Consider the following 16,351-nt stretch of genomic DNA (forward strand, 5'->3'; position numbering starts at 1 on the left):
GGGGTTGTGGGCAGTGGATGTTTAGGGGGAGATATGAATCTGAAAGCTGTGAACGTGAATATTAATTTGAGATACAACTCAGCACTGTGTGTCAAGTTGTTCTAGTCAAAAATAACTTATAAACGTTTCGTTTCGTTTCGTATCTGTTTATTTCGGTCAACACATGTCATCAAAACAGAAGCAACAAACCAGAAAAAAAAAACATTGATCAAAGTAAACAACATGTAAACAGAGAGAGAAATTTGATGATAGACCTTTGGACCGAAAAGGCGTAGGCTGAAGCATAGCTTATTACGCCTACCCTGTTACAACTCAAGTAAATTTAAAAATTAGAAATGTACAATCTGTTATTTATCAACAAAAGAAATAAGCAGTCACAAAAGAGAGAAAAGAAAGAAGCTTATTACTCATTACTCTAACTTATATAAATTAATCATCCTATTTTTAAGTAAACGTGACTTACTTAATTAATAATTCATTCATTCATTCATGAATCAGTTGATTAAACCTATTAAGTTGTATAAGGGTTCATAACATTCATATTTTGCTATCTGAAGTCCATTTCCATGTTCAACTATGTCCCATAATTTTTGGGTTGATACCCTTTGTTACACACATTTGGTCCATGGTTTGTGTAAAGAAACATCGCGATTTAGTTTTTCAAATTTTTTTGTTTCTGACACTTTGAGCACCTACGGATCGCTACGGCTGATATCTCCAACACTCAGCAGCTCACACCAAAAGAAAATAGATTGATAAATTGCACTACAGTCTGAGTAAAAATGTGTCTTTTTTGATTTGGGGGTAAACTGTTCCTTTAAGCAGAACCCCTCAGTACTGCTTTTGATTTCCTCCTGTGTATCATTGCAATCATTACATCAGGTTACCCCTGCTGTGAACCTCCCCCCACCCCAGATCTCTTGCTAAATTTTTCCATTAAAGACATATGTGCTGTGAACCCTTCAGCCCAATCAAAGAGAATGTGGTGGCAGAGGCAGGGCTCTTTTAAGAATATAATCCCAGCCACCCCCAAAGGCAAAGAGCCTCTGAGCTGCCCGCTTTCATTGATCCACTCCATGAGATAAGCTGAAACCCTGTCTGACAGACATACCACAGAGTTCATGATGATATAAAGTGATCAGATGTGTCATCAAGACTGTCACTGCATTATAAAATCTTCTATACAGCTTTTCTGCTGTCTAGCCCCAGATAACATTTGGCAAGTTAGTATGCCTTAACATGACAGGGAGTTGTGTGTGATAGGGCTGCAACTAACAATTAATTGTATAATTGATTCCTCCGACAAATTTTCTGGAATTATTATTTAAGAAAAATGTCAAAAAAATGTGCAGTTTCTCAGAAGCCAAGGTGAATGTTCAAGTTGCTTGTTTTGTCTGTGCAAAACAGTACAAGAAGTATTCAGATTACTACCATAGTAATCTGACAAAGAAGAGCAAGAAGTTATCTCCTTTGAGCACCTAATCCTAATATTTGTAAAGCTGAAACCAGCCTTTTTACATGAAATGTTTTGATTATCAAGGTGGTTTCCGTTTAATTTTTTTTTTTTTTAAGTTTAATTGGGGCGACTGTGGCTCAGATTGTAGAGTGGTCACCCATTGATCGGAATGTCGATGGTTCGATCCCTGACCATGGCGGCCCATGTCTAAGTATCTTTGGGCAGGATACTGAACCCCAAATGGCTCCTGATGCTACATTCATCGGTGTGTGAATGAATTCCCAATGGTGGCAGGTGGCACCAGTGTGCCCTGGTAGCTTCGGCCACCAGCATGAATGTGTGTGTGAACGGGTGAATGACCACAGTCTGTAGTGTAAAGCGCTTTGGTTAAAAGCACTATATAAGTGCAGTCCATTTACCATGTAATTGATGAATTGTGTCAGCCCAAGTTTGGACACTCTTGACAGATTTTTGCTTGTTTTGCCAAACCTGAAGCTTATTCTTTTATTGTTCATGCTAAGGATCTGACTAAAAGCCAAGTACAAAAATAATTCTAACACAATGTTTGGCATTATTTTGTATTCCTTCAATACTCACACGGTTTCGACTCCTAACCAGCCATTTAGATTGAAAATAGCTCTGAAATAATAATTGATAATAGGTAGAAACCATTAGGTTGTCAGTGCATGATCTTCCAGCGGTTCACATCCCCACAAATTCTGAAAAGAAATTAAATTTGTGCCACGTGTAAAATAGTGATAGAGAACCTTCAGGTCCCAATGTGCCAGATTCCAAGTGTAGAGAAGGCGTATATATAAGAATATCGTGTGTTCTATGTCCAATCTGCCTTGAGGTATCTCTTTTTGGTCGTGGTCATTTCATACGGTGAATTAAACCACATGATGGTTCATATTATAACTTGAAGTAAAGAGCAAAAGTCTAGTACAATGAAGTGCACTATACTCCTGCACTATGAAAGCGCCAGAGGTGGGATGGGGCGATCATGTGATCCCCACTCTGTAATGCCTTCAGAGGTAGTGAAAGAGGTGTAAAATTGTTGGAAGCAGGCTCATTATGAATCGGCCATGCTGGCAAGGCGTAAAATACATTACGTATCAACTGAAACACGTCCTGAGTCATGTTCAGCAACATGCACAACTGTGGACGCCATCCCTAACTGTGCACAGTGTCCACCACTTATTGTTAACAAATTGGCATCGCTTATTAAGTTTCCCCTTTTTGTAAAAAAAACGAACATTGCTAACTGTGCACAAAGTGTCCGCTGCTTGTTGTAAACTTTGCACATACTGTTGCAGCACATATATACTCTACTGCTACAGTGCTAACTATGCAGCCCAAATATTAAGTACATTAAGTCGTCCATTCACCAGTGTGAAAGAAAAGTCACAATTGGTGTTCGCCAGGTAGTCATATGCTAATGATAGCAGGTTTCATGCTAGCATATGACCCATGGCTTATCTGACTCAGCACGTCGGATTTAAATATGTCATGTAGTGTTCAGAGCATGTTCATACATTTATTACTTGTTACTTAAAATGTTAAGAGTATTTATGATTGCACAGAAATACAAAGAAGTTGGTGTTAAATGGAACGGGGGCCTGAGGCAACACTATATTCGGCGACAGGATATAATATATGTCTGTAGATTTAAAAAATAAAACATCCTGCTTGTTTGCTAGGCGGAAGGAGTTTAAGGAGTTTAACCTGAATAAGTTATATGCAGTATTAAATATGCCTGTGAAATGGAGTGGCTTTAGCTTTTGTTTTGTTTCTGTGATTGTGTAAAGGAGTTATATAATTATAGCCATTTAATCACTTCCTCTGTTTGTTTATATTAAGTTGGTAATCCTGGGCATTGAAATGAATATAGAGGAAATGTATGTAATTATCCTTTATTCACTGTATTTTGTTATGTCTTTCTTTATAGAAAACCACACACACCTACACATGTACACAGAGAACTGTAAAAAGCAGAAATGAAAAAAGTAAAAGAAACTTCAATAGCATCTCAACGTTTCTCAGCCCATTAATCTCATACTCAGGAAACGTAGCCTTAAGTGGTGTTCTGGCCTACACACCGCTGTGAATCTAGTGAACAAGTGTATCCGTGCCCTTCCCGAGCATATCACTATTATCTCTACTTCACCAAGAGTAAAATCAGAGTGCACAACTTCAGTGTCTTCAGTGGTAGTTCTTCAGAGTTTTGAAGTATATAAGTTTGGAGATGCTTATGGGAAGTCTGTGAATTAATGAATCCCCTGTACTCTGCTTTATATTTTCTTAACAGGATGACACAGAGCCCTACTTCATTGGAATATTTTGTTTTGAGGCCGGGATCAAGATCATCGCCCTGGGCTTTGCTTTTCACAAAGGCTCCTATCTGCGAAATGGCTGGAATGTAATGGACTTTGTGGTGGTCTTAACAGGGTGAGTAGCACTGGCCTAATGTCTCATACAGCTGCTAACGGACAGAGCTGATGGGCAGCAGCGATTAATGGAGACAAATCCTCTTGGATCAGCTGGAAAATGCATAATCACAAAGCTGAATACAGGGCTGTTTTTCTGAGCTCATGATCAGTTGACTGTTTAGAACTATGTAGCTTTTACAGGGCAGTGGTACTACAAACCTATGATGATCTTGTACGATATGATGTGTTGCTGTAGATTAAACTACACAGTATATAAATGAGTCGCATAAAGTCGCACGGTGTTAAACAGGGGTTATGTAGTGGGTAACACTTTGCAGGGATGCATATTCTTCCTGTATCGGTGTAGGTTCTCTCCGGGTCCTCCCGCTTCCTCCCACAGTCCAAAAACATGCAGCTTAGGTGTTACTGGTGACTCTAAATTACTCATAGGTGTGAATGACAGCGTGAATGGTTGTCTGTCTCTATGTGTCAGCCCTGTGATGGTCTGGTGCCTTGTCCAGGGTGTACCATTGTCAGCTAGGATTGGCTCATGCCCCCTGTGACGGAGAGGTTAAGGACAATGAATGAATGAAATGCCAAGAAGGCTTTAAAATGTCTTTTTGCATTCTCTTGTCATCTCACTTTATATGTTGAGCAAACAGAGAGGATCCCATGGTACTGGATGAAAAATGTAGTATGGGAATAGGGCCGTTGGTGTGAGGGATGATGGAGAGATGGAGAGCATAGGGAGCTGGAGTGTTGTGAAATGGTGGTGAGGGGCGGGGATAGTGGCAGTGAATGCTGTTACGCTGCATAAAGTCCCTTACCATTTGCTGGTTCCCCCAGAAGGCAACCCAGCCTCTGACACATAATGGTACAGAGATTTATTTGGGCCATCTATTGGGGGTTTTGTCAGGAACCTTACTGAAAGAAACATAGCCTCTGCCAATTACCAAACCTCTCATCAACGGCCACACCCCTCCCACTGCAAGTCACTGGAAGTCACTGAGCCTCTATTCCCACTGGTTGAAAAGAAAGGGAAGCAGTTAATGGAAAATATGATAAATGGCATCTACTGTAATGAGTCTAGTTTTGCTGTGATGATGATGAGATCTGTTTGTGTTTATGTCTTCAACTTCATCCATATCCTTAAACCATGCCCGTTTTAGTTGTTTTAATCATTACTACAAGCCATTAGTGTCATGTATGTTCTCAAACCAAACCAATTTCTTTTTTAAATTACTGGTAGCAAAACGTTTCCCTTAATTTCACAATTTGCAGATTTGCAAGTTGCAGAAAAAATGTACATTTTGGGTTTTTTAATGCAGATTTTTCAAATCAGTTTATGCTTTACAACTGTATGAGTTTTTCTCCATTGGTTCATTTCTTGAAAAATAAAATGGACAAACCTCCAAACCACTTGGCAATTGTTCACAACAGAATTTAATTTCTCATTAGCTTCATCAAATTGCAAATGTCTTAGTACATCTTTGCAAATGATTAGATACAGGTAGCCTACAGTTAGCACACTGATTGTTGATTCTCAGTCTAATGGTTGTTCTCTCCAAAGCATGTCAGCATCATTTCATTGTATTGTAAGTTATCACATGCACAATAGTCTGTTCAATTGTCAAAATTAGTCAAGAACCTAATAGCATGAATACCATATATGAATCTCTTGGAACATTTGATCAATTGATGAATTGACAGTCAGGTGAAAATAGAACTTGACTAATGAAGGAGGAGTTTCACACATCTCAGATGAGCTGTCCATGATTGTGAATGCTGCCAAACATGAGGACCAGTACAATATCTTAAACATGAAAGCACCTGGCCAAGTAAATGAACAAGGGCAACTGCCTGCTGGAGGAAGAGGAAGAAGAGGAGGAGGAGTAAGTGTGTGTGCTGGTAGAATGGAGGAAAGAGGACACCATGCTGTCCCTGATTAAATTCGGGCCACTCTCGTAAACCATGTTATCATCAGAGCCTGGTTCATTACTCATCCAAGGATGGTCATGGTGTTCCTACCACCTTACTCTCCTTTCCTCAATCCTATTGAGGAGTTTTTCTCCGCTTGGAGGTGGAGAGTGTCTGAGCATCAGGCTCAAAGTCAGAGGTCCCTGCTCTATGCAATGGTAATATTACAGGAGATCAGTGCAGGGGATGGTTGCGACATGCACGCCGTTACTTCCCTCGTTGCATCTCAATGGAGATTATACGCTGTGATGTGGATGAGAATCTGTGGCCAGACAGACAGCCAGAATCTCCAGCTTTATTTGTTTATGTGTTTATATTACAGTATATTGTGTTGTATACTTTTTCGTTTAACTCTGATGTATGGAAGTTACTTTATTTACGTGAATAAAAATGGATACAATTTCCTTGGCAGAATCAGTGCAATGAAAAAACCTAGTAGAGTAACCATTGTCAATGAAGGACTGGGCTAAGACTAAGAGGTGGACATGAGGGATATTTCAATGGTCCTCTGTCATACTGACAAAACATCTAAACATTTTGACTTGCAGCGCTTACACAATTCCAAAGGGACAATGCATTTTGTGGGCACTGATTATTTATATGAGAAAGTAATGTAGTTTTGACACGTGAGTGAACTGTTTAGGGAGAGATATGAGCTCTTTCAGGTGAACCATGGTGTTGTGAACCATCCAGGTTATTCTGGCAAAGAAACCAAGAGTGTTGAGAACGTCCGGTCTGCTTTGAGAAATGAGCTAAAGCAATTGAGAAGGATTTTTTGCCTTTGGGTGGCACTGACTATTTATATAGGAAAGGAATTTAGTTTTCAAGCATGAGTGAACAGTTTTGGTAGAGATACAAGCTTTTGCACATGGACTATGGTGTTGTGCCTAAGTGTAAGTCTGTTTTGCCAACTGAGAGTTTTGAGAATGTAATTTCTTTTTCAAGTAATGAGCCAAACCAATGGAGAAAAACTCTAAAACACAATTATACATTTGACAACACCAATAACAGACATGTGGCAGATGACTACTTACCTTTCTTTTTGTCAACGTATCGAATCAAAAAACCAACCAACATTGCATGACTCTACTTACAAGTATTGTGTGAGCCTGACTTATTATTTTTAGCCATAGCCATTGTTGTCATAAACTATGAAAAACATGCCAGTGAACCGCACTGTTGCAATGGGTGAAAAGTTCCTTCATTACCATGAACACTGTAATTGTTTAGATTTAAACTCACATACACAGTCCTGCTGCTAGAAATGTGTCACTGTAAATAGTCCTAAAGTACTAAAGCACTCCATCCTGTTTGAATAATGTTTGTTAAAAACTACAAGAGTACAACTCTTTTAGGAAATGACTGAGCCTTTTTCTTAAAGGTAACATTATATATTTGTGACTGTTTTAATAATTTACATCTTACTTGGGAATTTTATCATGGAATTTGTTGACAATAAGGAAAACAAAACATAGCACCAGCCTCATCATTCTTGCAGTTTTCAAGTGTGCAAGTTGAACTTCATACTGAAATGAATGGAGACCTGAGATCAGTACTGAGCAACATCTCACTATGAAAAGATCTCTGAAAAAAACAAAAAAATTCTTGTACTTTTACAGCTGTCCTATCAAATAAAGGCAGAAAACTGACTACAGAGCTTTAAGTAAAATAACAGACAAGGTTAATGGTCTTAAAGAGAGAAAGGTTGTTTTTCGTTGTATTTGATGTGAGACAACGACTGTAACAGAAGACAGCATGCTTTGTTTGCAATGAAATGTTGTGATGTGTATTTGTAAGTATGCAGTATCTGTTCGGAGCCGAGCATTCTGGCTACTGACAGGTTGTCATGGCCTTTATGAAGCCAGCGCCTCTTCCGGTGTGTGTGGATAGGAATGGCCCAAGCTGGCCTGATTGAATTGGAGCTGAGCAGGCTGACATGATCACAATAATTGAGGGGTCAGGTGGTGGATAAAGGTCATTGCTATAGCTCTCTCTCTCTCTCTCTCTCTCTCTCTCTCTCTCTCTCTCTCTCTCTCTCTTTCTATATATATATATATATATAAGCACAAGAGGGCACTTTATCACTTTTTTCCCACTGAATGGGCACCCTTGAGGGCCCTTGATCATGTTTGATCGACCACAGGGGCACCCAAGAGGGCACTTTTGGGTGCCCACTTGGGTGAGTAGAAATCATTAATGCCAATCACCCAGTTGCGTTTTTTTTTCAGATATTGGCTGATAATGATTGGCGTCAGATCAACCAGGGGTTCCCAACTGTAACACACTGATGCTTTTGGCTACGTTGGTTGGTCACATGACCCCCATTATCAACTTTGTAGTAGACCTTTGGAAGCTTTCCAGTCTTTTTTTTTTTTTGTTACATAATGAATTGGTAACATTCCATATTCTCAATGTATTCATGTCTGCCTTGCATCTACTTCAGTCACTGTTTCCATGGGTTTCCCAGAATGCCTTCATAAATCCCTAGAAAGGAAGGTGAAGTCTGCTGGGCATTCAGCTGTTATTTATACACATAAGAGGTGAGAGTGACAGAGTCATGACATAATAACAGGAGGAGAGTGAGAGTTTCCAGGAAGACAATGAGAGTCATGCTGCTTATTATTCTGGTGTACTGAGGCAGCTGTGGCTGGACAATCTGATGTCGCTTGCTTTTTTGACAGACCTCTTCCCATATGATTATGAAGCAATTTTTACGGCAGATGTTTCACGTAGAATCCGCTGTCAAACTGTATTGTAGCTCATCTAGAGACAAGCTAAGCCAACAGACATTGACATCGTCTTTAACCAGTTATCAATGAACAACAAATAAAGTATTTTAGATGGATTTTTCTCTTTAAGTCGTAATTATTTTATTACAGCTTTGGTATTAGCTGGGCTTCCTATCAGTAATTTTAATTAATAACATTCTAATTATCAAGTTAATGGTTGCACGTGATGACATTGACTTCTAATCTTGTATAGAGTCCAATGTTTCCTGGTCCTGTCTGTCTGGTGTACATGCCAGTTTTCTCAGGTCCTTTACTTCTCAGGATGTGTTCCACTGAGCTTTTAAACAGCTGACAACATTAATGTTGATTAGGGTTGCAAAGGGATGGAGAATGGCTGTTAAATTTCCGGTAAATTTAAATAATAAAGGAAAATAACTTGTTTTTATGTGTCCTGAAAAAGGCGGTTGCCAAGTGGCTAAATGAGACTACAGTGGCTGTCTAGCGTGGTTGTCATCACGCTAGACAGGAAGGACAACCCTCTCACGTTGTGTTTTTCAGTGCTCTTGCAGAGTGTGAGTTATGTTAATAAACAATTTATTATGCTACGGATTCGCTAGCTTGTCAAAAACGCTGGTTAGCTTGTCGGAGAGCATCTGAAGCATATAACCGTGGTGTAGTTCGCTAAAGGATAATGTTAGCATTTAACTTCTGTAGGCTGCATTTACGCTTCAAACATCATAAAAGTGGTGTTCATTTATGAAGATTATCCTGCTTAACTAAATGCTTAAGCATCAGAAACGTGTGTTTGCCACAGAGCTTATTTTCTGCAATGATCCAAAATCCAATGTAAAATCACATGCACAGATGATTTCTACAACCCTGGACCAGATTTTTGAGCTGAGAACAGACTATAGAGAGCAAACAAAACAACCAATTTTTTGCAGGCCAACCCGGAAGTTAGCATCATCAATTGTTTAGGGTTAGGGTTAGCTCTCTATAGTCTGTTCTGGGCTCAAAAATCTGGTCCAGGGTTGTAGAAATCATCTGTGCATGTAATGGAGGGATGCACAGTGCATGTAGGGGGCGTGACTTTCAGTCATGGTTCCAACCTCAGCACAGTACAAAAATCAGCTCTGATTAGAGTGTTAAATGGCATAAGGCTGAACACTGACTCAGGCTAGGTGTCAGTTCTAGTCTTACTGGATCGTAGTGTTGCGTTGACACTGTGGATCACAGCATACTGTTCAACAGGTTGGAAACTTGGGCAGGATGACATGGAACAGTTCTAGAATACCTCAGGTCCTACTTGGAGAATGGGAGTTATTTTGTGACCATTGGAAGTTATAGATCCAATCGAGTGGCTATCCCTCAAGGGTCAGTTCTTTGACCCCTTCTTTTCAGCATATATATGCTGCCTTTGGGTCAAAATATGCAGAACTCAAATGTTGACTATAATATTTATGCAGATGACACACAGATATATCTAGCACTGTCCAATAGAGTCATTGTGTCACTGTTTAGACCAAATAAATAATTGGATGATCAAACATTTCCATCAATTAAATCAGGACAAAACTGAAAAATTTCTTCTTTTTTTTTTTTTTTTTTTACGTAAATAAGAGAAAAGGATTGCTGTGAGTAAACACCTTAAAACACTGTCTCTAAAAATCACAGACCAAGTCAGAAACCTTGGTGTGTTGATAAACTTGGATCTTACATTTAACAGTCAAATCAAATCAATCACCAAAACAGCCTTCTGCTAACTAAAGAACAAATCCAGAGTGAAGGGTTTCATGTCCCAAACAGACCAGGAAAAGCTCATAAATACTTTCATCTCCAGTAGACTCGACTTTTGTAATGGACTCCCCCAAAAGAGCATTGAAAATCTCGAGTTTTGACCAGAATAAAGAGATCAGAGCACATTACTCCGGTTCTAAAGTCTTTACACTGGCTCAAAATCAGCTATAGAATATATTTCAGAGTTTTGCTACTGGTCTATAAATCACTGAATGGTTTAAGTCCAGAATGCATAAATGACATGTTAAAGAATATAAGCCCAGCAGGGCTCTGAGATCTATGGACTCAGATATGAACATGGTTTATATGTTATAAACACGGTACAGCAGCATTAAGCCGTTATGCTGCAAGAAATGGAACAAACTACCAACAGAACTGAGCCTCAAATGTGAATGTTTCTAAATCCAGGTTAAAAAAAAACTATTTTCATGTGCTTATGGATGAGCTTGTTTTAAAACAAATTTTTAATCTTTTATTTGCACTGTATGTTCTTTTAATAATTTTAAAGCAAATTATCATTTTATGCTCAACTTATATTTAATGCTCCACTTTAATCTAACTCTTTCTCTTCTTTCTGTCCTTATGCTTTTTTAAAATTGGGTTTTCATTTTGATTGTATATTTTAAATTCTGTGTATAATATTGAACAGTAAAATATAATATTGAACAGTAAAATAATAATAAACAATAAAAATTGTGTTATATATGTTGATTACAGATGAGTAGTTGGCCAGTTATTCAATAATGACCAACTGCTGGTAAATCATATCTGACAGAGTTGATACCAGATGGTTGGGATGATAGATGAATGTTGACAGCTCTACACTGAAGCTTCTTGAGCTAGTAACTTGACATTGCTCAATGTAGTGATTCAGAGCTTTTAAAAGTGCTGAGCTTTAAAACAATGATTTCATGTGCTTAAATGTTTCACTGGGGGATCCCAAAAACTTTTTTAGTTGTCAGCCATTTACACTTGACAACTGCAGGGCTATCAGAGGTTACTTATAGGATTCTTGCACCTTCTTAAACATCCAGTCTTCTCAGATTCAAGTACCCAACACAGCATAGTCTGAGACAGGGATCTAGGTTTATTATTGTAACAAGGAAGCCTAACAGTGCTGTCCTGTGTGATGCTCCATTAGCATGCTTGTCAAGCTGCTTCGATCATGGTAGAGCTGTACCTAACCATTATTTAATTTATCAAATAATCTATCGATTATTTTTTCGATTAATCTATAGATTCACATAACAACAAAATAAAATGTTAAAAACGTAATAATCTTTTCTTAAAACAAACATATGAAACACAAAGTATGCACTGCAGGACATTATTCCTGAACTGTCTTAACTGGTAATCTGTGTTTTACACTCCAATGTAAAGTCTCTCCAAAACAAAGTTTATGCAAGAGTGCGTACCATTTAACTAAAAGGAATGTAATGCAATATACATTTAGCAATACAACAGCAAAATAATTACACAATGTATAATTCAAGTCACTTTTATTACCAGTAACGACAGAACAAAAAACATCTTACAGTAAGAATTGTGCAATTTTGAATAACACGTTTCTCTTAATAGAAATTATTGAAACAATTAGATTCTTTCGGTATCAATATGAATAATTGTCGATGGAGCTACAACATTGACAATTAACTGAGCTATTGAAAATAAAATTTGGTTCAACTGGAAATGTTCAACTGAAAAATAAAACAACATTAAAAAATTACAATCTCACAATCATGTTCTGTTATTTCATTTTTTATATTTTTATGCATTATGATTGGTTTTTCAATTTCAATTTCCAGTTTTTCTTGATGTCTGTCTTTTTTCAATGATGTCAGGACTTTTACAATGTCACTCGTTTTTCAGTTTCAACTTTCTGTCAATTTTTTTGGTGTGGAGAGGAGGGGCTTGAGGGGAGGGGCAAAGAGGGTGCATTGGCGTCATACTGCTGTGATATGCCATTTCTAATTTTCATAGCGTGCAGAGCACCATGTTGTTTGGTCTCTACACAAAATACTCCCACACTTTAGATGCTCTTTAGTGACTTTCTTTCGCCTCAGCTTGCTCTTCCTCTTCCTCTCTTTGCGACGCATCATTGTCGTCGATGTAATCGACATTGTAGAGATATCGATTCACATAATGCACGTCAATGCATCACCCCACCCCTTGCCCATGGCATAAACTTTTATCAAATTACTTCAAGCTCTGCATTGGGCCATATGGATGTCCCATGGATCTTTAAGAAGCCATTCTTTGTAAATGTCTTTGGTGGTCCATAAGTACATTTTCCAGGCACAGCTGAAAGTTCAATTAACTTTTACTCTCTTGCTGCTTATTAATTGGCAGCATTTGACCGAGGCTGCTGCTGACTGCTCTCTTGGTGATTGGGGATTTTGGGGTGGCAGAGTGTGCCTTTGAGACGAGCAAGACAGAATAAGGAAAAGGGTAGTATATGAATGTGAAAAGAGATGTGGTGTGAATTAACCCGACTAAGTCATTGAATACATTGTTTCCGTAAAAAAAAATAAAAATAAAAAGGTTTAACCTATTCTATTTATTTAAACAGAAACTTGCAAACATCATAATCATTATCACACATGGTGATGTGTGCTTAACGGGTTTGATCCAACTGCAGACAGATGTAGGCAACAGTTTTTCCAAGTGGCAGCCAGGTAACAGGCAGACAGAAAACAGTATAAGGCTGCTGTTACACGTCCACAAATTTAAAATTGGCGAACATTTGCCTCCTGTTCACTTCCATTCATGGGAGCAAAGTGGTGAATAAAACATTTATTTCCGATGGTAAAGCAAATTTGCGTGTGTGACCATGGCCTAACAACTCTGATGAACTGTTGCGATTGCCTGACGTTTTGCTATGTTATGTAGATGTTTTAGGAACTAGAAATGCATCAGGAGAGGAGGGACAGAGAGACAAGAGCAAGTATGGCAAGTATAGTGTCTTCTGTTTGTTCTTCAACAAAACCACCTTTTGTAATTAAATGGCACACACAGCACCATACAAAATGCATATTAACTAGATAACAAGAGTTTAATTTTAAACTCACCAAATATTACTAGTGGATTTACCAGCAATAGTTGCAATTACAAACAGTGAAATTAGAAATCACAGGCTTAATCTTTGTTAAGACACTGTAAATTGGGCTCTTGCAATTCGGACAGCACACTTTCGAATAGTGATTTCTGAAAAATGAATCCTTCAATCTTACCATTTGAAGAAATAATATAATATAATTTTTGAGCACACATTGTTTTCCTGTACAATAAGAAATTATTACTGACATTTCAAACGTGTTCATTTCAGTATACTTAATAAAATAGTTCAGACAAAATGATTAAAGAGTTAGCTTGTTTATGACATTTCTGATCAGACATCAGTGTAGCAATTTCACTGTATTCCCAAATGTAAGCAATTCCTTTGTTGAGTATTATGACCAAAACTAAGAAATCAAGACCAAATAAGACCCCACAAGAGGCTATATTATACCCTGATAAAAGTAAAATTCCATTCTTAACACCATGAAACATCTAATAATGATTTGGACTGACATGTGAGGCAGTTTAGGGGCAGTCTCATTCTAACACCTTTACATTATTGAACATGCCATCAATTGGTACTACTGCACACCACACACGTTTGCTCTTAGGATATGGGCCTGAGCAATCTTTCATGAGCTTTCAGATCATGTGGTGGGCTGCATGAACAGCAGAGCCTGGATTTAGGTCCCATAGGCTAGACCTGACCTCTACCATGTTCCAATAAGATGTAGGGAGTTGCTAATAAGAGTATATATCTGGCTCTCCATGCTCCCACCCAGATCAATAGTGCATTGAGCTAAATGCAGAGGGAATAGATTCACTTCAGCACTCCTCTTTATAGCTGGCTGGATCAAAGCAGCTGCTGTAGGATCTCTGCAGTGGCTCGTTCTACAGTGCAGCCTGCCCTCCCCACTGCCACACAAACACACTCCTTGGTTAAATGGTAATATTTTTCAGAGAATAATGGCCTCTGTTTTTTTACTGTAGAATTTAGAATTTCTTGTGTGGTTTTACTAGAGTCAAAGCTATTTTGATTTGTTTATAAGGTGTGTTTATGATCAGAAACCCTATTTCTTTTTAATGAGCAGTTTTACTTAAATCCAATTAATGTGTGCAAACACACTATGTCTTTGTCAGAGTAAAAAAAAAGATGCATATTGGATTTATATTCTTAACACAAATGAGACCTTTGTTTTTAATGACTGAAATAATTCTTTAATCTCTAGCATGTGATGAATGCAGAACTTTTAGTTTTTATATTTGTAAATTGAACAGATATCAGCACCAGAAATAAAGGTTTTTTGAAGGTGTCCAGGGATGCAGCATTACAGATTTTGGCGGGAAGAGAGTAGCGCAGCGCTGAAGGCACAAGCTCCAAAAGTTCACAGTTTGTTGTGGGGAGTGTAGAGCAGACCTGCATCAGAGGACCACAGGTTCAGGTGTAGGGAGGAGATCATTGAAGTATGGAGGGTCGAGGGTGTGGAGTGATTCAAAGGTCAGGAGGAGGAGTTTGGAGTCAATGATTGGGAGCCAGTGTAGATGGATGAGGGTGGGGGTGATGTGCTGCAAAGGCCTGGACTGGGTGAGAACTCTGTTCAGGGATTTACTTAGAACCCCTGACAGGACTCCATTGCAGTAGTGAGGTGATAAAGGCATGAGTTAGGGTCTCAGCCACAGAGACAGGGAGTGAGGGTCGGACTCTGGAAATGTTTTTTAGATGGAAAAAAGCTGTTTTTGTGACAGATTTGATGTGAAATTGGAAGGAGGGGTGGAGTCCTCAATGACACCCAGGTTGCGGACCTCAGGAGATGGGGAGATTGAACAGCTGTTCACAGTGAGGAGGAGATCTCCAGCCTTCTGGAGCAGTGCCTTGGGGGCCACGACCAGGAGCTCTGTCTTATTGCTCTTGAGTTGGAGGAGGTTTGATGTCATCCATGTTTTGATGTCTTGCACACAGTTGACTAGAGACTGGGGTGGAAGCTGAGAGGATGGAACTGTGCTTATGTAGAGCTGGGTGTCGTCTGCGTAGGAGTGAAAATCTGTACCATGTTGGCAAAGGTAAGCATGTAGATGGTAAAAAGAGGGGGGGCAAGCACAGAACCTTGGGGCACACCTTGGTTGGCTGGGGCTGGGGGGGAGCTGGAGTCTCTTATGGTGGCAAACTGTTTCCTGTTTGAGAGGTATGATTGGAACCAGGAAAGAGCTGTACCAGAAAGGCCTAGATTTTTGGGCAGTTGAGGAGAATGGTGTGGGAGACTGTGTCAACTTGGAGTAGGATGAGTATGTTGATCGGAGGTCATTTGTGATTTGGATGAGGGCACTCTTCGTGCTGTGGTGGGGTCTGAAACTGGATTGAAGGGGGTCAATGGGGCAGAATAGATTGTTTAGTAGAAAATAGCATTCTGGGGTGGTGTTGCTGGTTGTTGATGAAGAGTAGTACTAGGACGTACTTTGGGTAAGAGCTTCTTTGTTGGTTTGAACATGATTTTTGGCCTCCAGGTGAACAGTTAGGCCAGATTGTTCGTGGGTGAACCAGGGGGCTGGGCTGGTGAAGGAGATGGGCTGAAGTGGGTTACCAGACAATCAACCATGGTGTTGGGGGGGATGAGAGGCCAGGTACATGTCTAACCGATTAGTCAAGGCTGGTAGACTCAGTGACTTGGTGTTTCTGAAGGTGATGGAAGTTTTGAATGCTGTTTGGGCAGGGGGATAGGAATGGTGAAGAGGACAATGTGACCAGGTTAAGGCACTGCAGCTGGGAGGGGGTTGTGCCAGTTGAGCAGACCTAATCCAGCAAGTGTCTTTTGGCATGGATGAGACCTTGAATGTGTTGTGTGATGTTGAAGCAGTCCAGAAGTGACAGGAATTCAGAAGCAAATGAGCATCTGGTGGAGTCGACATGA

General features: G+C 39.3%; 1 protein-coding gene across 1 annotated transcript in view; it reads left to right on the top strand.

The window, feature by feature from the left end:
• cacna1ba (calcium channel, voltage-dependent, N type, alpha 1B subunit, a) overlaps positions 1-16,351 on the top strand; it is a 148,629-nt gene that overhangs the window by 4,490 nt on the left and 127,788 nt on the right. The window contains exon 3 of the mRNA XM_059337834.1: positions 3,765-3,904. Coding sequence (XP_059193817.1) covers positions 3,765-3,904 — 140 coding nt within the window. The remainder of the gene's footprint in view (positions 1-3,764; positions 3,905-16,351) is intronic.

The sequence above is a fragment of the Centropristis striata genome, chromosome 7 (assembly GCF_030273125.1).
Source record: "Centropristis striata isolate RG_2023a ecotype Rhode Island chromosome 7, C.striata_1.0, whole genome shotgun sequence".
NCBI lineage: Eukaryota > Metazoa > Chordata > Actinopteri > Perciformes > Serranidae > Centropristis > Centropristis striata.